The sequence below is a fragment of the Vicia villosa genome, linkage group LG1 (assembly GCF_029867415.1).
Source record: "Vicia villosa cultivar HV-30 ecotype Madison, WI linkage group LG1, Vvil1.0, whole genome shotgun sequence".
In the NCBI taxonomy this organism is placed as follows: domain Eukaryota; kingdom Viridiplantae; phylum Streptophyta; class Magnoliopsida; order Fabales; family Fabaceae; genus Vicia; species Vicia villosa.
The window spans coordinates 21668929-21694106 of record NC_081180.1 but is presented as its reverse complement, the minus strand read 5'-3'; the positions used below and the strand labels follow the sequence as shown (position 1 = coordinate 21694106).

Here is a 25178-nt window from a genome sequence, read left to right as displayed (position 1 = left end):
TTTTGTGAAGGAAGGAGGCATTCAAGATGGTGACCGGCTGAGATTTGTAATCTGCGACAAACCTTGTTCATCAGTGCAACCTGGGACACAAATGGTAGTTGTGGCAGTGGTCAACCGATCCCGGTGTGGATAATTGTGGTTAAATTAAAGAGCAAGATGGCAGTTGAAATATGAGTGTGTTATGTAATGATAGTTTTAGTAATGATGGTGTGACAATAGTTTTGTATTAGTGGTGGGGTTGTGTTCGTTTTATGTTGTTCGAAGGTTGATGTAATTTTAACACGTTTCTTTATGTTTGATGTCAGTTGTTGGATAAGTCCTATAATATGTTTTATGTAATATTAAGTTTAATGTGTGGTTATTATATTAATAGATGTGTTTTATAAGATATTTTTTATTGAATGTTTATAACCGAAATTAAATGTGAATGTTACAATATTGATACCATATATGTTTGTTGTTCTATAAAAAGACCAAAAACCGGATTGAAACAACTATAGTTTGCAGTGTTTTGAGTATCATACAAACACAAGTTGTGTCTTTGGTTTCTACTAAATGGATAAAACAGGAACTCTCATTCATTCCAGACAGATTGACTGTTTTTTAATTGCGAAAGTATGTTCACAGGTATGTACAGCAGTTTCTTGAGTAATTAAGCATTGGTCTTATGTTGTTTATTATGTTAAAATTATCTCCACTCATAAATTAAGTATTGTAAATTTCAAGATGTATCCTGAAATTGATCCAGAATTCACACTGAATTACAATGACGAATTAAACAAAGTTTTGACAGTGCTCAACAACCAAGGTGTCCACCATGAGTTGATCTTTAATAAAGTTGGCGATCATCCGATGATAATAAGTGGGTGGTGCTTGTTAGAAGCATATTATGCTTTTCCTGCGGGCGTTATTGTTGAATTTGGTTATTATGGGGACAATAATTTTGGAATAAACTGGTTTAAAGAAGTGGGAGATTGGGTGGATTTACCGTACTTTCACAGCCGATACACATTTGATGACAACATTCATTCGTTTGTTGTTACAGTTTCTCAGTCTTCATTAAATGAGGGAAAATTAGTTTAGTAACTTATTCTAATACTTTTCAGTTTTTTGGGTTAAGGTTTAATGAGGTAATTGTGTGATTTAACAGTTTGTATTGCAGAAGTTGGGGTTAAATAGTGCAAGAATCTTGGGAAGTTGTGGGTATGAAGCCCTTGTTTTGTGTGGGGACAGCGGTATATCCACAACAATGAAACAGTCAAACATTCATGATCCTTACAATACTGAGTTAGGTCCTGGGTGGGATATGTTTTGTAGATGTCATAAAATCGATGCCGGTGAATGTATTGTATTTAGAGTTGATGTCCGATATCGTTGTGCAATATGTTACGTTTATAGGTTTCCAGGATAGTATATTGCAGTAACTGGCAGCTATGACTATAATTGCTTTTGACGTTTTTTAGTGTTTATCTGTCAGTAAACCTTAAAAGGGATGGAAATTTAAGAATCAGTATAATAAAAGCAACAAATACAGGAATTATATATTGTCGAAGATCTCCTTGTAAACTACATTTGTAGTTGTTGTTTTAACTTTTGTATGTTGATCATGTATTAATATCTTGATTCCTTTTTTTGTTGTCACTCTTGATAGTGCAACATATATTTGTCCATGTGTAAAAACATCCCTTGGTAGGTATAGACCAACAGTATCCAAAGACTGTCCTTGGGATTTGTTAATTGTCATGGCATATGACACTATAATGGGGAACTGTCTTCTGATGAGCTTGAACGGCCATGGTGATTGGGAAGGTGACATATCCATTCGTGGGATGTAAACTTGATTGCCACAGTTCTTTCCAGCTATTATCGAAGCTTCAATAACATGTGTCCCCAATTTTGTTACTATCAACCTTGTTCCATTACATAGTCCTTCTGACTGATCAATATTCTTCATGAGCATAATTGGTGTTCCAACCTTAAACTTTAAATGATGAGTAGGCAAACCAAATGTATGTAGGGAACTGAGAAATTCTGGAGTTAGGATATTTACCACTGTGTCGTCATTGATTTCGGACTTATCAACAGTATTGGAGCTGTAGTAATCCCGCATGTCTCCTGTATGAAGAATATAATGAGTTAAGTGAAATTAATATGAAAAGTTGATTTTTGTAAAGGGTAGTGAGAGAGATGTAGACCTGGGATTAAGTCAAGGATATGACTGTTTATTTGTTCCACAATTTCTAATGTTGAAGCCAGAATTGCTCAACCCTTAAGGTATTGGATTGAATGAAAATTGTGAATAAAGTCAGGATATGTAGCATCAACAATGGCGACGATCGGGTCTTCAAATTGTGTTATCAATAGGTCAGGTGGAATTTCAAAATCTGTCACACCGTCATTGGGCTCAGATACTTTTCCTTCGCCAATTCTTAACAACCATTCCGAAAACTGTCGCATTTCATTTTTATCATCTTGGGTCGGACCGGATTGCAGGCGCATGTTTTTGGTTAATGTTAACACTTGAACAGAATTCCATATGTAAGACGCATTTATGGCAGAATGTACAATATTCGAACGGCTACCTCGAGGGACAATAGGTAAAATCTGCCTGAAATCACCTCCAAAAATAACAACTTTTCCACCAAACATCTCCTTTGAGTTACCGTATTTAGACATTACGTCTCTGAGCGTTCTATCAAGTGCTTCAAAAGTATGCTTGTGTGCCATTGGAGCCTCATCCCAAATAATTAGTTTAGTTTGTCTAAGAAGGTCTCCCACATCATCATTGTACTCAATTTTGCAAGTAGAATTATCTAGCGTTGGCACTGGTATCTTAAATTTTGAATGTGCAGTTCGACCTCCTGGCAACAATAATGACGCTATACCACTGGTTGCGACTGTCAGACATATATCATGCTTCAACCTTAATGATGCCGCCAGTGTTCTCCATATGTATGTCTTACCGGTCCCACCGTAACCATGTAGGAAGAAGACTGCACCATTCTGCGACTCAACTGCGCGCATAATTTTTTGATACATAGCTCTTTGTTCATCTAGGTCAAGGTGATCAGTAAGGTCTTTCACAAAATTGGGTTTCTTCAATAGCATAACTACCGATATAGTTATTATAAATCTCTAAAAGATCAACCAAACAAACAGTAGTATTATAAAATTTAGTTAATAATATTTTCAATGGTTTACCTGTAAGTCCACCAAAGAGATTTGTGAATTCTGTCTTTGTTTTTGCAATGTCATAATTGCGTTCGTCATATATCAGTCTATTACCTAATTGTTGCAAAACATATCCATCTGGATAAGGGATTGGTTTGAAATCTTTTAGTGTCCTTTTATTTTCTTGAAGCAGCTTTTCTATTTCAATCAGGGTCAAATGTTGCAGTTCGGCTTCTGTGAGAACCAATTCTGTTTTTCAACATTATAAAGAAGAAATTTAGGCATTGGCTAATAGAAGAGATCAATTTGGTTGTAATTATATATATATATATAGAGATAGATGATATAACTGCAACAATAATTTAGTATATATTGTTTAAATTTAAACTCTTAAAAACCTGTATTTAAAGCCAATTGCCTTTGAGCATGTAGGACACCATCAGATAACAGCTGCCATGATTCCTTCCAAACGTGTGCTGGGCGATTAACAGCGCCTGACAATAGCATCACCACAAATAGTTTTCGGACAAAATGTCCAGAGCCCCATTCACTGGCCTCTTTGAGAGCACCAATATATTCTTTGTCATCTTCCAGAAATCCCATGGCGAAGCATGCATCTCTAAATGTTTCATACTGGGTATTACCGACCTTGCGAATTTCTTCATAACTTTTTGGTCCCTTGGCTACCGTCAACATCATCCGCAGATAAAAAAGTTCACCTGTTATTGGTGGAACCCATATCAATCTCCCAATGGTGAATCCCTTTTTGCGGGGCCTCCACTCCCTTTCTTTTTTGTGGTAAACAAATTTAGATACAAATTGACCATAAGTGAGTGACTGTGCCTCATTATACTTTGAGTTTGCAGATAGCCAACCAGTAAACATGGAATCAGTAACACTTGCATTCTCCAAAACATTTTCCATTCGATCGTGATCAGTGTAGTAAAAAGCCTTTTCGCCTACCAGGTGATAAAACATACGTTCAACTGCCGGTCTTCTACCATGAATGTGAAAGGAGTAAATTCTCCAGCACGCTTCACATGGTGAGATATATCTGCAATCTAAGTATTGTTTTATTTCATCAACTGGTTCATTGTTCTTGGTTGACACCGAAGTTGTTATTCTGTCATAGCCTTTGCTAATGTATTTGAAAAGATATTTGATTGAAGTGCTCTGGTTACACCATTCCATGTTTATATGTGCGTTATATTTGAGGAGAAATCTTTTGTTATAAGGTACCACATGACGGTTGTCCAATGTGATACTCCCTCCGTCCCACAATGAGTGACCCATTTGGAATAAAATGATGTCCCAAAATGAATGAGCCATTTCAATTTCCAATACACTTTTGTCAATTTTACCCTCTAATTAATAAAAGTTTTATCATTCCCAATACATAATAAGGGTATTATAGTAAAAATACTATCATCTCTCCTACTTTTAACAACTTTTCTTAATCTATGTGAAATGGTGTGCTGGGTCACTCATTGTGGGACGGAGGGAGTACCATTTTTTTCAATAATGTGGGTTTTTGATCTTCTCCTATAGAGGGGATAACCTTCTGCATCAACAATAGTTTCCTCGTTAAACTTCTTTGGAAAGTATTTAGAGCATTTACCATTTTTCATACAGGTTGATGTCGTGCGCGCCACTCCACATGGCCCGTGCATCATGTTAGATTTAACCAACGCATACAACCTCGGATGAACAGCAGGGTCTGGTATTTCAGCACAGATGATGTTGTCAATGTCCGATGGTGTGGGGTATTTGCTCTGAGGATGTAAGAAAATCAAAATATGTGCGTGTGGCAATCCCCTCTTCTGAAATTCAATATGTACATAACTATAAATGTACCAGTTAGTTAATATGTAATTTCAATTTAGGAAGAAGATGTTAATTACTTAAAAGAACATAAAAAAGCATACTTAAAACTTTCTCTAGAACATGCTTTTTTGTTATATCTGCAATGAGTTCGTCAAATTTGATTTTGAAGACTTTAGTAATAATATCTGGTCGATCGTGTGGTTGTAACCCAGTTTCGGACAAGGCACGGATAATTTCTGGCCATGTTGGATTGCAAGTAAATGTAATGAATAGGTCTGGAAAACCCAATCTACTTGAAATTGCCATTCCGTCAAAATACAGTTGATCCATATATCTTTTTCCCCCAACAAAAGATGACGGCAAGACAACTCGCTTTCCCCGCTTTTGTTGTTGTCTGCCATCATCGTTATTGCATTCATCTGTCAACCTGTTATATTTTCCCACTCTTAATTTTGATTGATTATTTCGCAACCAGTTCAGCCTTTCAGATTCCATCATACAATAACCATCGACCAAGAACTGTTGAAACAGACGGCGTGAGTGTAGCAAAGTTTTTGCCTCCTCGCTACGGTCTTGTAACCTGTATGAAAGCCAGTCCTTGATGCTCTGACGATTTTGTCGGGTAACCTCAGTTTCGTGGCGATATCTATGCAATATATTTTTCCTATAACCATCTTCACCATACGCAAATATGAGAGGGTATTGATATGCCAAATATGCTGGATGAAACTCATCAATACGTTGCAGACCACCGTTGCGTGCTTGAATAATAATGTCCCTATTACAAGCAGAATCAATGTCTCCCACAATTAGTGCAGCAACTTCTGAAACCGTTGGTCTGTTATGCACGCGTCCATCCTCAGGTCTATCACATATAACCCTCAGTTTTAAGTCTAAGAATGCATTATCGTCCAGGACATCCCTCGCCATTCTAAAAACTTTAGCATGAATATTGAACTCATCTAACATGATCTTCAAATTATGAACAGTGTTCTCGTCAATTTCAGTATTGTCTCTGCGCATTTTATGCGACGTTAAAAATAAATATAGGTAACGATCACGAAGACATTAACTATTTGTGGAAATTAGAAATACCTGAAACACTTCATTCTATTAGTAACTTCATTATCTGTCTCATAAATATATAGCTGAGCATATTGCGGACGGTCTCCAGTTTCTGGTAGTAGAGTACCTATTCGATGACAGGTTTGACCGTGCAGTCTCAAAGTTGGTGGTCCTCCTTTCTTTGAATATGTGGTGTCAAATTTCATTCCAGGAGAAGTAAACGAAAACATTGAGTTGTATGTTCGAATATTATTTCGATAATTTTTGCTCTCGGTAGATGTTTTGTTAAACAGCAGATGTCTCAACAGTCGGGGTGGATCTTCAAGTAAAGGTACAACAATTTTACCACCGCGACAACAGCGATGGAATGTTGGAACATGTCCCTTTTTGGTTTTACTGGCACGTTCTTGAAGCCACATGTGTGCATGACAATATGTACATTCCCATATTTGATCCCCTATATCAGAATATTCTGCAGATTTAGAAATTAATATAGTGTCATTTGTGATCTAAATATTTGATATGCCGTTGAAATATTTATTCTTTGTAACATTACCTTGTAATTTTGAATCTGCTAAGGGTGCTTGTTCCATATCATCCTTAGAGTCTGAAGTATTGGATGAGCTGCAATCATCCTCGGAGTTAGACAGTGGCACTTGGGAATATTGTGTTTCAGGTTGTATGACAGAAAACTTCCTATTCTCCAATATAAGCCTTCTTTTCTTGCGAGCATCAATTGAATGAGCTCTATCTTGTACATTTGGAATAGAAACTAGGGAGACTGTACTTGGGGATGGGGCACTGCTGGGATGACCACATGATGATTTCTTATTTTGCAATATCAGCCTTCTTTTCTTCCTTGCATCACTTACATCAGTTTTATCTACCAAGTTTTGAGAATGATCTGATTCAGTGCATTGTGCATCTCTCTTCTCCTTCATTCTAAGTCTTCTACTTTGTCTAGCAATAGAAGAGTTAGTATGACTGGTTTGTTCATTAGTTTCTAGCATATTTCCTAAAGATAGCTACGATGCCAGTAAGTAGTTCTAAGAAGAATATGAGTGGACCAATTATATAGATCAATTCCAATTACAATATTAAACTGTATGGATTCTACAATATAAAACTGTATGGATTCACATTACTCAAGTGATAACAGCTGTTATGAAACAAACAGATATAATATTAATGGGGTATGTTGGAAAGTTGATTGGGATGAGGCAATAAGTGAAGCATTATCTGCTATATACTTTATACAATGCAAATGGAAGGTCTTGTCATTATAATTTCAAAATGTTATGTACAATCTTTATATTACCTATTATAACAGTCCTTATTAATGAGAACATGAATGGACATTAACATATTTCTAACTCTCATGTGTACCTTTATTTAAATCAGTAGGTGATCCCATTCAATCCAATTGCCACAGGTGCTCAGATAAATGTCAAAAAATTTAAGAGAATACATACAATGTCATATGCGCAGATATATTAATTTTTATTATTTATAACATTCAACGGAGCATTTGGTCGGTGCATGTTAGCTGTGTTGATTTCTCAGCATAATTGCAAGTTCCATTTCATGTTAGGAACTTTTTAATACGTTTATGACATTCAACGGAGCATTTGGTCGGTGCATGTTAGTTGTGTTGACTTCTCAGTAAAATTGCAAGTTCATTTTCATGTAAGTAACTTTTGAATAAGGTTGAATGTGTCGTTTACCTGTGTTGTCGTAACCAATATTGCAAATTGCGGTTGTTATTAGTTTTGACAATATGTTTTTACAATAGCATGTAAAAGCCAAGGTATATCATAGCAGTTGAATAAATGATTAAGAAAAACCAGAAAAGTCTTATATTAAGATAACAGAAATAAAATTACATAGTTGTTAACAAACCAAAAGAAACAGACTTACAAGTCTGATTTGTTTATGCGGCAATACAAACAAAAAACAAATAAAGTGGAAAAGAAATAAAACATGTCCACACCATAAAACAAAAACACACCAAAACATACATAAAATTATGCAGGAACTACTAATCTATCTTCTCTATTTTTATAATTTTCTTGAGTTTGTTTGATGAAAGTTCTCCATCACATATGGCATCCGAGGTTGTTGACTCGCTTGATGCGCCTGGAAAGTGTCTTTTTCCAGTAGGAGTAAGTGGATCTGTGCTGTGCGTCGAACTCACATCAAGATCCTGTTACATAAGTGAACAAACATCACACAATATTAATATTCAACAGTACATTAAAAGTGGAGTACAGTTCAATACAGTAAACGTCCTTACGACGACAAAATTAGGTTCGGATCGAACAGTGGTCATTGCTTCAACACCGGGTTGTTTCATCTACAAATCATTCAAAAGATATTACAAAATCATAATATGCGCAAAGTCAGTTTATAATGATTTTAAGTTGCATAACACATGTAAAGATTAAATTCAAATACTTCATCTGTGTCAAACTGATCAACAAGCTCTTTCACAAAAGGGTCATTCTTCAATAGCATAACGACCGAGGCATTCTTCCACCGTGGTTGCCACTTAAATTTTAAAGCCATCTTGCAATCCAACATCTGATCCAATGTCAGTGGGAATTCCAAGGGATCATTAATGCCAGCCTGTAACAGATTGCAAGGCAAAGATCAGTTAACTCTGGCATAATTGTCTGTGTTTTTCCAACAGTATGTAAATGGAAATACCTTAATCATTGTATGACGCAGCTGAGAAGCAGACAATCCCAAAAGTAACTCACACTCTCGGTCCCAAAATAGAAAGTTACAGCTATTCCCGGCATGAGTAACTTCAATCTCAATCTTATACCTACATTCACAGTATACATAGAGCAATCAAAAAGGTCATGTTCAGTACCTTGACGATCACACATATAAATGAAATAACATAAAACATGTGACAAGTATGTCAACCTAAAAAACTCTGCCTCAGTGAAATGTCCAGCCTCACACTCAAACGGAGCTCTGTCACCATGCGCAATACATGAGCAAGCATGACAACCACGATAATACCAGCCATACGGAGAGGCCACCAGCATTTTAGTTTCTCCAACAGTCGCACAAAATGTAATCTGCAATTATGGAACCAAAAGATAATACGATACACAGTCAAATGCAACGGAAAAATGGCAATATATACTAAATCAGAATAAATGGCCAACAACTTCCAAACATACAGTTCTAAGTTTTATGATATCCCCAATAGGCATTACAACAGCCTTTGAAAGCAATTTTTGAACAGGAGTCAACTGTTGATTTTCAGAGTTCTGTGCCGAAAGCTGGGAATTGGAACCCTTCTGGCCAGACAACGTAATCATGGAATCCTTCGGAAAGCTGTCAAAGGAAGACAGTAATGTAACAATCACATTGCATAAAAATGAAAACCACACAAGAGCAAATCCAGGGAGCATACCTTTCTATAAACTCTTTCATCGGCAGCAAATCAGTATTCAGACCAAGCACGGTAACATTAAACGTGTTTGTCACGGACAGTGGAAACTTTCATATACAAATAGAATGTTACATAACTTTCTATATCAAAATACAAGGATATCTAACACCAAACTTGATCAATTACTAACCCTGTTCCTTGACTTTAGCATATTGGATCATGACAAAAATAGGACCAGAATCATCTCCGCGCTCCTGCTTGAACTTCATGAATTGTTCAGCATAGGATTCCCAAAGCGTGCAATTGATAGTATTCTCACTGAAGAAATAATACAAACAATGTCATCTACATAGTCACATAAGATATGTTCGATAAATTATACAATAAATATAAATACAAACCCCCCGTCACGCAGCATCATGTTAATCTGCTGCTTCCAGGCACCTGATGTGGTCTGTGAATACCCAATACTTTCCACCATACCAATGACATCTAAAACACATACATCCAAAAAAACCTTAAAATGAAACAACACATAAAAAACAAATCCAGTAAAACAGAATACAGATAAAAAATTCTACCTATTAGCACATCCTTGTTAAAGTTGCCGTTTATTATATCAGTAAATTTAGTAAACACCAGCGGCTTTGGAGGTATTTCCGCGTTGTTATCATCCGTAACCGTAGTGCCAGCAGTAAACTTCAACATAAACTTATGAGACGAAGGTCTGAAAGCCGCAACATTAGCCTGAACCTTAAAATTGGAAACGGTGTAACTATGATCCAAGACCATTTTTTCAGAAAATAGAGACACATGCGGTGCAGGAACAACAACATGTATGTCACCACCCTGGGAAACAAATTAAAATCAAACATACAACAAACCAAAAACAATATACGAAAAAACAACCAAAGAAATCACTTCATTACCGATACATCAACAAAAATCATCTCAAAATGCTCCCTCTTGTTCGAAACAACTGTCCATTTGTGGTGCACACGAACAGAAACTTTCCAAAGTTCTTTGGTGTCATTGATGTCACATATTTTTGCTAATGGTCTTGCCATATTGAACACTGGTATGATACTGCAGAAAAGCGTAGCTAACCAATACTATAAATAACAAAACCATGTAGGAGTTACAAACTCTTCATTACACTCTGCATTACATAACCATAACCGATGCTGAAGCTGAATGGAAAGAAGCATATAAAGTCCTCATTAACTTCTGCTTGTAACACATAATAATGGAGCATAGAAGATGCATGGACAAACCTAACTTAATGCCAATTATGTGAGACATCAATAGTGGAATATGGAACAACATACCTTCATAAATCAGCAAAATTACACATGGTGCATCAAGAAGAAACAATTTCTACTCTCAGACTAAGCCACTTGGCAGCACCACATAGAAAGTTCAAAAAGATAGAACTTTCTTATATTATAGATAATTATAACATAATGAAAGTATATCATTCTACGGGTTGTGTTGATGTGCATAAGGTATATCCTTATGCACGGTGCATAAATACTCAAATATTATTTATATTACTCAAAGTATTATATTTATTATTCAAAATAATATACAGATTACTCAAAATAGTATAAATATTACTCAGAACAATGAATATATTACTCAAAATAGTTAAAATTCGATATTACTCAGAATGGTGTAAATATTTCTCAGAATAGTGTACTCATTACTCATAATTAATAATTACTCATATTTAATAGATGTGTACAAATAATACCTATATTATTCATGGATTATGATATTATTACTCGTTTCTAACTAAAATGTTACTCGAAACAATTTAAATATTACTCGTACGAGACTTATGCACTGTGCATAAGGATATATACCTTATGCACATCAACCTGACCCTCATTCTACTATGTTATACAAGTAATTTAAAAATTTTAGGGCGCGTTTAATTTATAAAATAAAGAATATTGAACATAACAATATTAATTTTTTGTATTGTATTGTGTTTGATGGTTAAGGCACTGAAAATTTTTTTTCTCGATTTTGCTCAATGTGTTTATGTACCATAAAAAATAATATAATTTTTAATATAGTATTAGTTATTAATATATAAAATAATAATATTTATAAATCAAAATACTAAATAATAATGAAGAAAAATGATAAAGAGATAATTTTTTCAATATACTTTGTTTAACATGTTTATGCAGTGGACAGAATAATATAACTTTTACTATAACTTTTTATTGATATTTATAAATTAAAATATTAAATAATAAAAAGAGAAGAAAAATAATGAGAAAAATGATAAATAAACTTTTTTTCTATACTTGTTAGATATATCAATGAATTGAATAAAAATAATATAATTTATATTATTCTATTTTTCTTTTTCTAAAAAGTTATAATTTAAAACAAAATCAAACCTATATATTTCCAATTGTCTTAATATAATTACTCATGATACCAAAACAATTTGTAAGTAATAAATTTGCAAGATCAAAATAATCAAGCCAAGAATATTCCATTCTCATCTCTATTTGTTTGAGCTTTATGGGGATATTTTTAACACAGATAATGCTTGGCACACTGCTCTATTTTTTGGCACAACCTCCTATTTCATGCTCCAACTAATCAAATATCTTGCACTATTTTATTTCTCCATTATTTTAATAAACATATTTAGAATAGTCAATCTTGCACAATTTTATTTCAGTTATTTTATTACATATCTAAATTGTCAAAATTGTGATATGAACAAAACTATTTGTTCCGAAATATAATCAGAATTGACAAGTAAACAAGAAGATAGAGTTTCTTGTGGTGATCTTGAGTTTTTCGATACAATCGAGAGGAAATTCACCTGCAAAGTTAGAACTCTAAGGTTATGAACAATGGTTTATGGATTCAACACTTTTCTTTTTCACTTTTTACACTCCACATCATCTTCTCTCTCTTCAACCTAATAATTCAACACTCATTTAACTTTAACTCACTACAATGATTTTGTTTAATTCAACACCTTACCCCATCACTTTTATTTCATATTCTTACTTTCTTTTATATTTTGTTTTTTGTGATTATATATTAATAATTATAGAATGAAATTAAATTAAAATAATTAAATTTATTTTAATTTTTTTTCTATTTTAATAACTTATTTGAATTTTATTTTTTTAATTGTGTATTTTTAATTAATTTTTTTCTTGCAAGTAATAAAGATGAGATATAGGGATAATCATTATTAAAACAAATAAAGTTATAAAATTTTAAATAAAATACACTAAAATAGAATTTTGAATGTTAAAAGGGTTATTGTTGGGATCATTTCACTAAAAAGATGTTTACAACTACAAACAAGAATTTATTGGAGGCTAAACAAAAAAACTAGAGAGAAAAAGGTCGATTTTTTTTTGTGTCCAAATCAAATGAACCAAGTCTCTATTTATAGACCAAAAAAATTATGAATTTTGGTGAAAATAAAAATAAATAAATAAATTTATTTATTATAAAATATTGTTCTAAATAATTATGATAAAATAAAAATCTAAATAATAAAAACAACTAATAAAATTTTGCAAAGTATTTGATGTGGTCCTCACTCCTTTCTCATTCAACATGTTGAATATATTCAACACCAATTAATCCACATCATATTCAACATGTCATTCAACACACCATTGTAAACATTCAACTATTGAAAAAATTCTTCAACACCCCCATTGTAAATGGTCTAACGCTCAAGTAAAAAAAAATGAAAAAGTGATGGGTAAATGAGACTGATTTTGAATATTTGAGAAATTATGTATTTTCTCTCACAAAGGCATTAAGACAACTTTAAATTTTTTTAAAAAAAGAAACAGAAAAAAATAGAGAAATTAAAATGATAAAATAATACTTAGAATTCTAAATCAAGTATCATTAAAAGTGAGGAGGCGCTCTTCTTGTATAGAAAAAAATTTAGCTAAAAAAGAAATTTATCCGTTGGCTTTTTAAAATGATTATGGAATAGGGATAATCAATTATGTAGTGTAAATATGAAAAAAATTCAAATTGGGACATTACAAATCGATTATAAGCCCTAATAATATATTATAAGGAGTTACAAAAGAGTTAATTGATTAATTGTTAATCAAATTTTTTTTTTGAAACAGCAAATGAAACTTTATAAAAAGAAAGTAAGATAGCATGAGACATGCCATAAGGATAAATATACATACAGACACCCTACTTCAGCAACCACAGGCCATCAAGAAACCAAACAGAGACCTGTCGGAGCTTTGAAGAACGAGAGAAAGTAGACCGACAGAGCATGGAGGACTGATTTGATAAGGACTACACGACCATCGAAAGAAATATAGCGATTTTCCATCTCAAGAGTCTGGACCTCACAGCCTCTATTACAGGCTGCCATGTATTAATTTTGTTTGGGTTATCACAAATGGGAAGGCCTAAATAATTGAAGGGAATTGAGCCTTTTTGACAGTTTAGAATCTTTGATGCCTCTTCAAGCCATCTATCATTGATGTTTATCCCAACGATCTTGCTTTGTTGAAATTAACCTTTAGTCCTGACATTACTTCGAACATCAAGAGATTCTCCTTAATAATGAGAATGTTAATCAATTATCTGGTAAAATTTTTGCTCTTAAAGGATTATTTTAGCAAGTAACCGACTAGTTACTTGTGTAAAACATTTTTTTGGTGATTTATCAAAATGAGAGGGCCCTCAAAATGTTTAGTGAGAGTTGCCTTAGTAACTTATGAGTTACTCTAACATTTTTACAATACTCTGATCACTTAGACATTATGTTAAGCGCAAGATCAATCAAACGGGCTTTCACATTTCCTCTCTTTCACAAATTTAAAGCTTCATATTTCTTGCTATTTTATCTTTGACTTTAACACCTCACTTAAACCTTGAATATTCTCCCTGATGGAGCTTGAGATAACTTCATGATGAACATCATCATTAGAGACAACCAGAGAAATGTCACTAGGGGCCAACATGACCTAAGCAACAAGATTCCATTGAACATCGGAGTCATATTCAAAACCATCATGATCAATACCTAATCAAAACATCAACTCCAGTTTGTTGAACCTGCAAACACATAGCTACACATTCTTCCACTTTTTAATGATGACAATATATCTATAGGGAAATGGATAAAACCAAAAAAACAAGTGTGTGTAGTTAAACTCCCTCTTAACAAATATAGAGAGAATACTAATATGTTTCTCCCCCTTCGATATTATCAGAAAGGCGGAAAACAAACATAAAGATATCAAGTATACAATATAGATAGTGGAAAGAAGAAAAAAGAGAATATGTATTTTGCAAATATTAATCCATGCATAATTGATTTTATATTCTTTATTAATCAGGTCTTAAGAAAAAAATATTTTCTTTAAGAAGAGGTTTGGTAAAAATATTTGCGAGTTAATTATATGAAGATACATGCTCAATTATGCAATTGTTTTTTTAACATGATCTCTTATGAAATGGTGTCAAACCTCAATGTGTTTTGTTCGAAAGTGAAGTATTAAATTTGGTGAGGTTTATAGCATTAGTTTTGTCGCATTTTATAAGCGTATGACCAAGATTAATTCTATAATCTCTTAAATGGTGTTTCATCTGAATAATTTATACATGTACAACAATTATCTGCAACAATATTCTGCTTCAATTGTATGCAACACCAGCGCTACCCTTGATATAAAATAATAAGGGTTAATTGTACGATCCCCCCCTACCATTAGGGCGAGATTTGGTATCACCCCCCTTAAGATATTTTTTTAGTAACGCACCCTTGTAAAACCTGTAAACCCTTTTCACCACACCCTTTTACCAAGACCTGCTGACTGTGTATTATTTATTGCTGACTGTGTATCATTCAAACTGGTCCAGGTGGCAATTGAATTTATAAAATACCATTGTGTAATATAATTCCTCTTACATGTTTAGAAACCATTCAGTTTCACCCCCGTAAAACTTAGGTTTCGTTTCTATTGCCATGGGTGTGGACAAGGCGAACGGAGAAGATGACGCGAAGGCTGGGAACGGCGAAGCAACGGTGGAATCGTCTCAGGTTAGTTTAAAAGAGCATATCTGCAACTTGTTTCTAACATGCATGTTTATTTTGTTGTTTTAAATGTTGTGAACAACCTGCAGAGAACCGGAAGGTTTAACGCCGTTATTTGTCACGGTGGAGAGTTCATTCAACGTAGTCATGGTGAAACGATTTACAGGGGTGGTTCATCAACTTTGATTTCTGGGGAACAATTAGATTTGTGGACCTTTGAGCGCATTCAAAACCTAATTTCTGGGTGGGGTTACTTAGAAGGTTCTTACAAAGTGTGGACGAAAATCACTGACATTGATAGCAACTACTTTCAGATTAAGAGTGATGATGATGCGTATGATTTTGGTGCATATTGTTGTGCGATGCAAGTTGATGGGGTACTGTGTGTTGAACACGCTGCGTGCATAAGTGTAACTGGGAGCAATCAAAACTTTGTGTCTGAGTTAGAGGATAGTGATGAAGAGATTGTTGAAGGGTTGAACGATAGCGAGGATGAAAGGACGACTGCCATAGCTGATGGTTTTGATGGTATTGATGACACTATACCACTTAGTGAGGGTCCAGTCATAGCAGGGTTGTTAACATATCCAAATAAGAAGAAGTGTGATGATGAAGAGTATGCTAGTGAAGATTTATTGAGCTCTGATCCTGATAACTCTGAAGACGAAAAAGGGCCAAGGTTTGAGAAGTTTAAAAAAGAGGAATTAAATAAGGATTATAAGTTTAAGTGGGGTATGGAGTTCAATTCCCTAGATGACTTTAGGGAAGCTATTCGTGAGTGGACTGTTTTGAATGGGAGGGAAATAAATTTTGTAAAAAATGAGGGGTATAGAGTGAGGGTAGAATGTAAGGCCAAGTGTGGTTTTTTAATGCTTTGTTCAAAGGTGGGCCATAAACACACTTTTGCCATTAAGACTATAAAGGACACCCACACATGTGCTAGGGTTTTGGATAACAAAACTGCCAATTCCAAGTGGGTTGCCAAGGCTGTGGTAAAGAAAATGCAAACTTCTGATAAAGTCCGGATCTGTGACATCATACAAGACATGAGGCAAAACTATTCAGTTGGCATAACAGTGTCAAGAGCATGGAAGGCTAAGATGATTGCAAAACAAATCATAGAAGGAGATGCAGATAAACAATATGCTGATCTGTGGAGATATGCAGCTGAGTTGCATAGGGTGAACAATGGAAATACTGTGAAGATAACCACTAACAGACCAATCCCATCCATCCAGCCCAGGTTTGGTAGTTTTTATTTTTGTTTTGATGGCTGTAAAAAGGGCTTTATCAATGGATGCAGACCCTTCATTGGGGTTGATGGTTGTCATTTGAAGACCAAATATGGAGGACAACTCTTGATAGCGGTTGGTAGGGACCCCAACGACCAGTACTTTCCACTAGCCTTTGGAGTTGTGGAAACAGAGACAAAAGAATCATGGAGGTGGTTTTTACAGCTCTTGATGGAAGATGTAGGAAAAGATAATAGATATGTCTTTATTTCGGATCAACAAAAGGTAACCCATGTTATTTGTGTTTAATCCATATTATGTAACTGTGTTGTCTTTTATGTTTTAGGGATTGATGCCATGTTATGTAACTGACTTGTCTTTGGTGTTGTAGGGATTGGTAGCAGTATTTGAAGAGATGTTTGAAAGAGTTGAGCATAGGCTATGCCTTAGGCATTTATATGCCAATTTTAAGAAGAAATTTGGTGGGGGAGCACTCATAAGAGATTTAATGATGGGAGCAGCCAAAGCAACATATCATCAAGCATGGATGCAGAAGATGGATGATTTGAAGAAGGTAGATCCGAATGCTTGGACATGGCTAATGGGAATTCCTCCTAAAAGTTGGTGTAAGCATGCATTTAGTTTCTTCCCTAGGTGTGATGTATTGATGAACAACATAGCTGAATCTTTTAATGCCACAATTCTAATTGCTAGAGATAAACCAATTTTGACAATGTGTGAGTGGATTAGAAAATATCTGATGAATAGGTGTAGTAATGCTACCTTGAAACTTGATAAGTGGCCACACAAAGTGATGCCAATTCCTAGGAAAAGACTAGATTCTGAGGTTGCTTTGAGTGGGCTTTGGCTGCCAACTTGGGCTATGGGTGAACAATTTCAGGTGACTCATGCTTATAATAATCAGGAATTCATAGTTGATATAGGAAAAAGGTCCTGCAGTTGTAACTTCTGGGAGTTAGTTGGTATTCCCTGTAGGCATGCTGTGGCTGCATTGGGATTTAGGAACCAGAACCCAGAACTGTTTGTTCATGAATGTTACACAAGGGATAAGTATGCCCTTTGCTATGGATTTGCTGTTAGCCCTATAAATGGACGTGATATGTGGCCCGAGGTTGAAACTGAAGAGCTCTTACCTCCTACATATAAAAAAGGGCCTGGTAGACCAAGAAAGCTAAGAATTAGAGAGACTGGTGAGGAAGGAGCTAGAAGAAGGTTACCAGGGGTTTCATATAGATGTACTAGGTGTGACAAGATTGGACATAACGTAAAGTCGTGCAAGAGCAAGAAACAAGATCCTAATGCCTTGAAAAGAAAGGTATGTTAGTATTATCTTTGTATGTTAATCATGTATTCATATATTTTTATCCTTGTATGTTTATTATGTTGTGCTGAATATCTTACAGAAGAAGAAACAACCTTCTGCTGCTACATCTACTCAACCTAGTGCTACATCTACTCAACCTAGTGCTACAACTGATCAAAATGGTGGGGATGCTGCATCTGCTCAAAATGGTGCTACAGAGTCTCAACCTGTTGGTGCTGCATCTGCTCAAAATGGTGCTACAGAGTCTCAACCTGTTGGTGCAAATGAGGTTACTAATTCTGTTGTCAAAGATTCATTGTTTGGGGATATAAGTGATGCCATGATTGCAAGTCTACCCGACATAAGTGTACAAACAACAACAACTATAGGCTCAACAAGTAGCATAGACAAAGGCAAAGGGAAGGTGAAGCAAGACAAAGGCAAGGGGAAGGTGAAGCAAGAATTCAAACCATTGCGAAAGAGGTGTAGTGAGAGAATCAAAGAGAATTGGTTTAAAAAACCAAAACCATTTACAGGTCCTGGATCAAAACCTGAAGAACCTTTCTGTTTTACAGAAGATGAAGAAGAAGAGCAGGTTCCAAAGAAGGGTACCCCTAAAAAGACTCCAAAGAAGACTGTGAAGAAGAAGTCCATTCAGGATCTCATTAGTTGATTATGTTATGCACAATGATATGCACATCTGTTGGTGCTTTTTATGTTATGACATGTTATGACAATTGGTAGTATTTTTTGATAGTGTTTTGTGCACATTTGGTTGTGCTTTTTATTAGTCTGTTATGCACATTTGGTTGTGCTTTTTGGTTAGTCTGTTATGCACACATGTTTGTGCTTTTTGGATAACTTGTTTATGCACACATGTTTGTGCTTTTTGGTTAGTCTGTTATGCACACATGTTTGTGCTTTTTGGATAACTTGTTTATGCACACATGTTTGTGCTTTTTGGTTAGTATGTTATGCACACATGTTTGTGCTTTGTTTTAGCAGTTAAATGCACTAACTTGTAATGGATACAATCTGTGACATCTATTAATGATAACAATATGCTTTATATAACACAACAAATGTCAAACAATATTTCTTTCCATTCTTTTCAAACTACATAGAACCAACATTCTTTTCAAAGTACATAGAACCAACCTAGATCAAAATGCACAGAACCACCTTTAAACTCAAAATACATGGATAATTAACCTATTAAAGACACCAAAATACACAATGTCATACTTATTGCTTTCATTACATGAAATTATACAATAAACCAACTATCAAACAACACATAAATATAACAATCTGGATCTGCAAAGTTTTCCTTTTCTGGGCTTCAAGCTTAATCTTCAATTTTACCACTTTCTTTGTCGCTGATTCCAACTGAATTTGAAGTACCTCACACTTCTTGCAACATGGATGAATCACTGTATTGCCTTTGATGGAGTCTCCATTTTCATCATCCCATAAGAACAATTCGCAACTATTGCCAGTCTACAGAACACGAGTGCATAATTACTAACACGAACACACATAAAAAAAACGCAGAACAAGGTTGTTACCAACATACTTACCCCAGCATTGCGACATTTCCAGAACTTTCGATTCCGGTTTTGAACTGTGTTGGAGACCCACATCTTCATGGGTCTATCGCAGCCGCATCTGGGCAACACTTGATGGGACACGGAATCAACACTGCTTCCTCGAGAGCAGCTTCCCACCATAATCAATTGGGTCTACGAATAAGAAGCCTGTAGAAGAACGATTTGGGGATGAAGGTTGCAGAAACACACTGATGAAGAAGAGTATTGGAGCTATGGAGATTTAGGGGCGCCGCATGTAGGAAAAATTGATTTGGGAGAAATATAACCTAGAATCGGTGAAGAAGAAGATGAGTTAAATGATACACAGTCAGCAATAAATAATACACAGTCAGCAGGTCTTGGTAAAAGGGTGTGGTGAAAAGGGTTTACAGGTTTTACAAGGGTGCGTTACTAAAAAAATATCTTAAGGGGGGTGATACCAAATCTCGCCCTAATGGTAGGGGGGGATCGTACAATTAACCCAAATAATAATAAGTACCAAGTGTATTCGAAAATATTCAAACCATTAAACAACCATGTCCCTACAACTTTTTTCCAACAACATTGCTATGATTATATTTTAACAAATGACAAAATGATCCTTTACAAATTAAAACCAATTACCATAATCAGATTTCATTTTTTAATAGTTAAAATTGATTATTTTATAATTATTTTTTATTTAAATATTTAAAATTTATTAAATGAATTTTATAATAAATAATAAAAATAAAATAATTATAATAATCAAATACTTTAAATTATTTTTTTAGAAATTTATAGTGAATTTAATTTTAAAATCTTTTAAATATATCTCTCTCTCATGTATTTCATATAAATTTTCTTTTTTATTTATATTATTAGTTTTGATGATTTTTAATTTTTACATAGAAGAGACTTTGATAATTGTTCATGACTGTGGCAGACAAGGAACGGTTAGTACTGTAGTTCTGTGTACTGATTGAGATTGATTATTTAATGAATTTTAATTGCTATTTTTCGAGTTTTTACAGTTAAATGTTTATTAACAAAATAACAATAGTAATTTTGAAAGAAAAAAATCAAACCTACATATTTCAAATACTCTTGATATAATTATTTATGATTCCAAAGAATATATCATTCTCATTTCTACCTATTTGAGCTTTATGGGATATTTCTAACATAGATAATAGATAATGCTTGGCACACTTCTCTATTTATTGACACACTCTTCTATTCCATTCACCCAACTTAAATCAAATGTCCTGCATATTTTCTCTTTTATTTCTCAATTATTTTAATTAACGTAACTGGAATAGTCAAAATTGTGTTATATATCAACAAAAATTATCCCATAAGATATAGAAGATATATTTTATAATTTTCAAAAAATCAATTAATTTGATTTTTATTTTAAATATGAATATTCAAAATATGAATTTAATTTTCATTTTGAATATAAATATTTAAAATCCGAGTTTGATTAAAATCATATAACTAACCTGTCTAAAATATAAATTTGATTAAAATTATATCAATAATTAACTGATTTTTAAAGATATGAACACTTTATAAATTCAATTAAATTGAATATCCAGCTGAGGCAATCATTGTTGGATGCTGAGACAAACATAAAAAATTGAATACCTTAAAATAAATCATTTTTAATAAATATAAATTAACCAAAAGTTTTGGATTCATATCCAGCCCTAGACATAGGTGATATTAAACTTTTTGAAAGAGAATTTTGGCGCCTATCATAATTCTCTTCAAAATAAGAAATTAATTTCTGCAGTTGCACACAGAAGATTCTTGGTTTATAAAATAAAATCAATTTCAATAAACTAACTTAGTTAAAAACAATAAAAGTAGCAAAATACCACTTGTGGATCCAGTGTCATTTGATATTTCAAAATACAATTTCTCATAGTGTTGATTGCTTTCTCTATCAAGAGAAAGTTTTGGATGAGTATATGATTCAAATCGAATCATATTATGTATTTTCACATTATAAGTAGTTTTGAAAATATGAAACATTTTTTATACCCCTTAACATTATTATACAATTTTAAAATAGTTCATATAGGAAGGATTTGTATCAGAGGAGCAACATCAAAATCAAATTTTCTAAAGGAAAAATTAAAAGTAATGACGTCAGACATCTCATCGCTAGAATTAATTTCCACGGTACAAAATCGAGCTTCGCTCTTATCTCCTCATATCTCCTAAAGCCATTTTCACTTCAACTCTTATGCAAATGTATTAGAGGCTCTAATCATAGGTTCAAAAGAGCCTAAAAGAGAAAGAGAAAAAAATTGTGGAAGGAAGAGAGAACTTAGAGAATGAAGAGCCAAGTGAAAAAAAATTTCTGGGTGTTGAGCTTTAATAATACTTAACGGGTTTTTAAAATGTTAAGCTTTAACAATACTTAATAAGTTTTAAAAGGTGTCAAGCCTTAACAATACAAGGCAATGAGTGATTTAAAAGAGTGGTGATTGAGCTTTAACAATACAAAACCATGGTTGATTTAAAAGAAGGTTGAGCTTTAATAATACAAAATCATTTTTAAAATAGGGAGGGTGTTAAGCTTTAACAATACTAACCACAAAGTAAAAGAGGAGGAACAGAGAATGAGTACATTGACAATTTTAGTCAATATCATTCTCATTCCTTTGAATTTTTAGCAACAATGAGGAATCATACATCTCAAGCAAGCAATAAGAATAAGCATCTCATGTGGTGCGTGAGACAAAACATGTGTATCATGGATACAAACAAGGTAAGTACAAACAAAGATATTAATGTAAATACACTAACGTATGAAAGGTGTTATGAATAAAAGGAATGACATACCTCAAGATCATATCATGTATGTATGAGTATGTTGTTATGATGGATGGATATCTCATGGATGTGGGGTTAGTAGACAATGTGTGTGTGTATGGGTTTGTGTGTGTGTACACACAAAGATAAAAACATAATCAAAGTATATAGTACAAAGATGTAAATAAACAAGCATATACAAGTGGATAAACAAGGAGATATCATAGAAACAAGTTAGTATTAACATGATATTGTTTGACATCAAGGGAAAGATCGAAGGATCAAAGATTAGGGTTTTATGTATATATACTAAACCTAATCATTTTAAAAGATGGACAAAACCCTAGATGAACAACTAAGGGGATCATGGTATGGGTTGCATAAAAGCTAGGTTTAATCCTAAGATAAACTTTCAAATTTAATCAAGATAGCTTGGTGAAGAAATTATTTGAAAAAGGTTTGTTTTAATGCCATTTTAAAAGGCATAAAAACATCATTTTTGATTTAATTAGAAATTGATCAAATAAATAATATTTTTGGAGTTTTAAAATATATTCACAAAATATACAAGATAAAGAAAGAGTGTGCAAAAAATCAAGTAAAAATGATTAAATTTGCTAGGGTAAATAAATATTCATGGCCCCAAGAGGACATGAACTCACACCCTTATAGTTGTTGGTGAAAAGTTTTACCACTAGGCTATGCGCCCATAGTGATAAAGTAACAAGCCCAGTTGAATAAATATGAAACAAATAATAATACATAAAAATAAAATGAAAAATCACAAAAGTAGCAATGTTGAAAGTTATGGTTCCGAGATCTTTTAGCAAGTTTTATTCATGAACATTAGGGTGGCTATTCTAATCTTAGGAGGTTGCTTGTTGGTTTTGTGGAGCTTTATGTTCAGAAGCAACAAGGTATGGGCTTAAGGCTAAAGTTTTGTGATTAAAGCACCTTTTCAAAAATGGAAGTCATGGTTTTTGATAAGTGCCAAAATGTACTTATTTTGTGTATGTAAATAGTGGCACTTATCGATACTTTTGTTAATACCGTTTGAATAATTCCCCGTTTTGTATATAAATACGTATACTTTGTGAATAGTATTTTCATATACTTTTATACCATTTGATAGTTTTTCCTTTGTTTTTATAGGTATTCATGCTTATTGGAGCCTTGAGGAATAAAGTGTCAAAGGCACGGCTTCGATTTCGCAATTTTGGTGAAAGCCCGCTTAGCCACCGTCAAGCGGACTTCCAAAGACTCAAAATAAGGATGACCAAAATCATCATTTTGGTTTCCATTCATTCATTATTGGATAGAGCATTGAATAAGCTTTCCAACGCTTCGAACCGGGCGCAATTCGGAGTTACGGTTCTCGAGTTATGGCGAAAACAAAATCTAATTTTTAGCAGACTCCGCTAAGCGCAGGGGGTCCGCTGAGCGGAGCTCCAGCGGAGAAAATCAGAGTCTGGATGCAATTTTGAGTCCGCTGAGCGGAGGGGATCCGCTAAGCGGACCTGCTAAGACAACAGCTCGTTAAAAGGGGCCAAAATCACATTTTTAGGTCATGGTTTGGGTATTTTTGAGTCCCAACACCATCAACTTCATTCTTAGAGTAGAATTGGCTTAGAAAACATCTTCGGAGGTTGCATTTGGATGATCGGGGGTGGATTGAGCGTCGAACGGAGCTGACAAACCGGGAGATTTTCGGTTCATTTCTCTTCTTCTTTGTGTATTTCTCTTTGGTTGGGTTTGTTTGTATATTTACTTGAATCTTATGTATATTTACCGATTATAATGTTATATTTAACTTGCTTTACGAATCTGTGTTGATGTTATCCTGGATTTTTGCTCTATGCTGGGGATTTGGGGTGCTTTAGAGATAAACTTCTTGAATCCTTATCTAGGATGATAATCTGTTGGTTCTGAACTCTAGAGATAGATTTAGAGCTAGCATTCACTGTTTGTATCTGTTCTTAATGCTTTCGTGTTTGAGCGGCGCGCGAGAGACCGCCAACGCGAGAATACAGATGTTCTCGCGACTTCGCGTTAGAGATAACCTTAGTTGTGAGATGATCTCGTTTGTGCTCCAGAGATGGACGCTTATGTGAGAGATACGTGATAACATAGATGAGTATCATAGGTTGAGTATAATGGGTTGGTAAGTGTATGTTTGTGAAGAGTGAATATATTTACATTCCTGATAAGTTATTTCTCTTCTAAGAATATGTTTATTCTTTTCCTGTCTATATCTTTGTTTACTTTTTGCTCATTCAATCCCGAGCTCAAAACTGTAGAAACTATTGAATGGCATCTCTCCATCTCTGTGGACGATAATTCCCGGATCAATATTTCCAAATCTTGTTTGTTGCTTGCCGTATACTGCATTCAACAAAATGGCGCCGTTGCCGGGGATGGTTGTGATTGCATCGCAATAGTTTTCGTGGTTTTGAGCTTTGTATATATCGTATATATTGTATAGTTTCACTTGTATATATATACTTACTTGTACATGTTTACTTGTTTATGTTCACCATATAGTTTTACTTGTATATGTTACATACAAGTATACTTTTGTTGGTGAATGTTGGTGAAACATGTTGATCTCGGATTAGCTCTTTACTTACAAATCTTCACTTTTCAACTCGTGCATCCAACATTCACCAACTTTCTCTTTGTGTATGTT

General features: G+C 34.0%; 3 protein-coding genes across 3 annotated transcripts; all 3 read right to left on the bottom strand.

Annotated features, from left to right (window-relative positions):
* Positions 1-1537: 1537 nt before the first annotated feature.
* LOC131661081 (uncharacterized) lies at positions 1538-4362 on the bottom strand. The gene is made up of 4 exons (XM_058930532.1): positions 3570-4362; positions 3202-3420; positions 2268-3110; positions 1538-2115 (listed from the first exon to the last, which is right to left on the bottom strand). The coding sequence occupies exons 1-4, from the start codon at positions 4360-4362 to the stop codon at positions 1538-1540; spliced, it is 2433 nt and encodes an 810-aa protein (XP_058786515.1).
* A 3736-nt stretch (positions 4363-8098) lies between these two features.
* On the bottom strand, positions 8099-10536 carry LOC131661001 (uncharacterized). The gene is made up of 11 exons (XM_058930427.1): positions 10399-10536; positions 10051-10318; positions 9871-9961; positions 9673-9787; positions 9491-9576; positions 9255-9411; positions 9001-9149; positions 8767-8887; positions 8515-8685; positions 8339-8413; positions 8099-8263 (listed from the first exon to the last, which is right to left on the bottom strand). The coding sequence occupies exons 1-11, from the start codon at positions 10534-10536 to the stop codon at positions 8099-8101; spliced, it is 1536 nt and encodes a 511-aa protein (XP_058786410.1).
* Positions 10537-19207: 8671 nt separating this feature from the next.
* LOC131602406 (uncharacterized) lies at positions 19208-20165 on the bottom strand. Its single transcript, XM_058874512.1, has 2 exons — positions 19679-20165; positions 19208-19598 (listed from the first exon to the last, which is right to left on the bottom strand). The coding sequence occupies exons 1-2, from the start codon at positions 19826-19828 to the stop codon at positions 19356-19358; spliced, it is 393 nt and encodes a 130-aa protein (XP_058730495.1). The 5' UTR covers positions 19829-20165; the 3' UTR covers positions 19208-19355.
* Between the last annotated feature and the right edge of the window lie 5013 nt (positions 20166-25178).

Bases quoted from the DNA above. Each gene is read 5' to 3' on its own strand.
- LOC131661001 (XM_058930427.1), bottom strand. From the start codon at position 10,536: ATGGCAAGACCATTAGCAAAAATATGTGACATCAATGACACCAAAGAA. The intron at 9,788-9,870 runs GTTTGTATTTAT...TTATTTCTTCAG, and splicing joins ATGATGCTGCGTGACGGGGG to TGAGAATACTATCAATTGCA. The intron at 8,888-9,000 runs GTTTTTTAGGTT...CTGTGAATGTAG, and splicing joins GGACATTTCACTGAGGCAGA to GTATAAGATTGAGATTGAAG.
- LOC131602406 (XM_058874512.1), bottom strand. From the start codon at position 19,828: ATGGTGGGAAGCTGCTCTCGAGGAAGCAGTGTTGATTCCGTGTCCCAT. The intron at 19,599-19,678 runs GTAAGTATGTTG...CGTGTTCTGTAG, and splicing joins GGAAATGTCGCAATGCTGGG to ACTGGCAATAGTTGCGAATT.
- LOC131661081 (XM_058930532.1), bottom strand. From the start codon at position 4,362: ATGGAATGGTGTAACCAGAGCACTTCAATCAAATATCTTTTCAAATAC. The intron at 3,421-3,569 runs GTTTTTAAGAGT...GTTGAAAAACAG, and splicing joins GCAATTGGCTTTAAATACAG to AATTGGTTCTCACAGAAGCC. The intron at 2,116-2,267 runs GTTGAGCAATTC...TTCTTCATACAG, and splicing joins TTCAATCCAATACCTTAAGG to GAGACATGCGGGATTACTAC.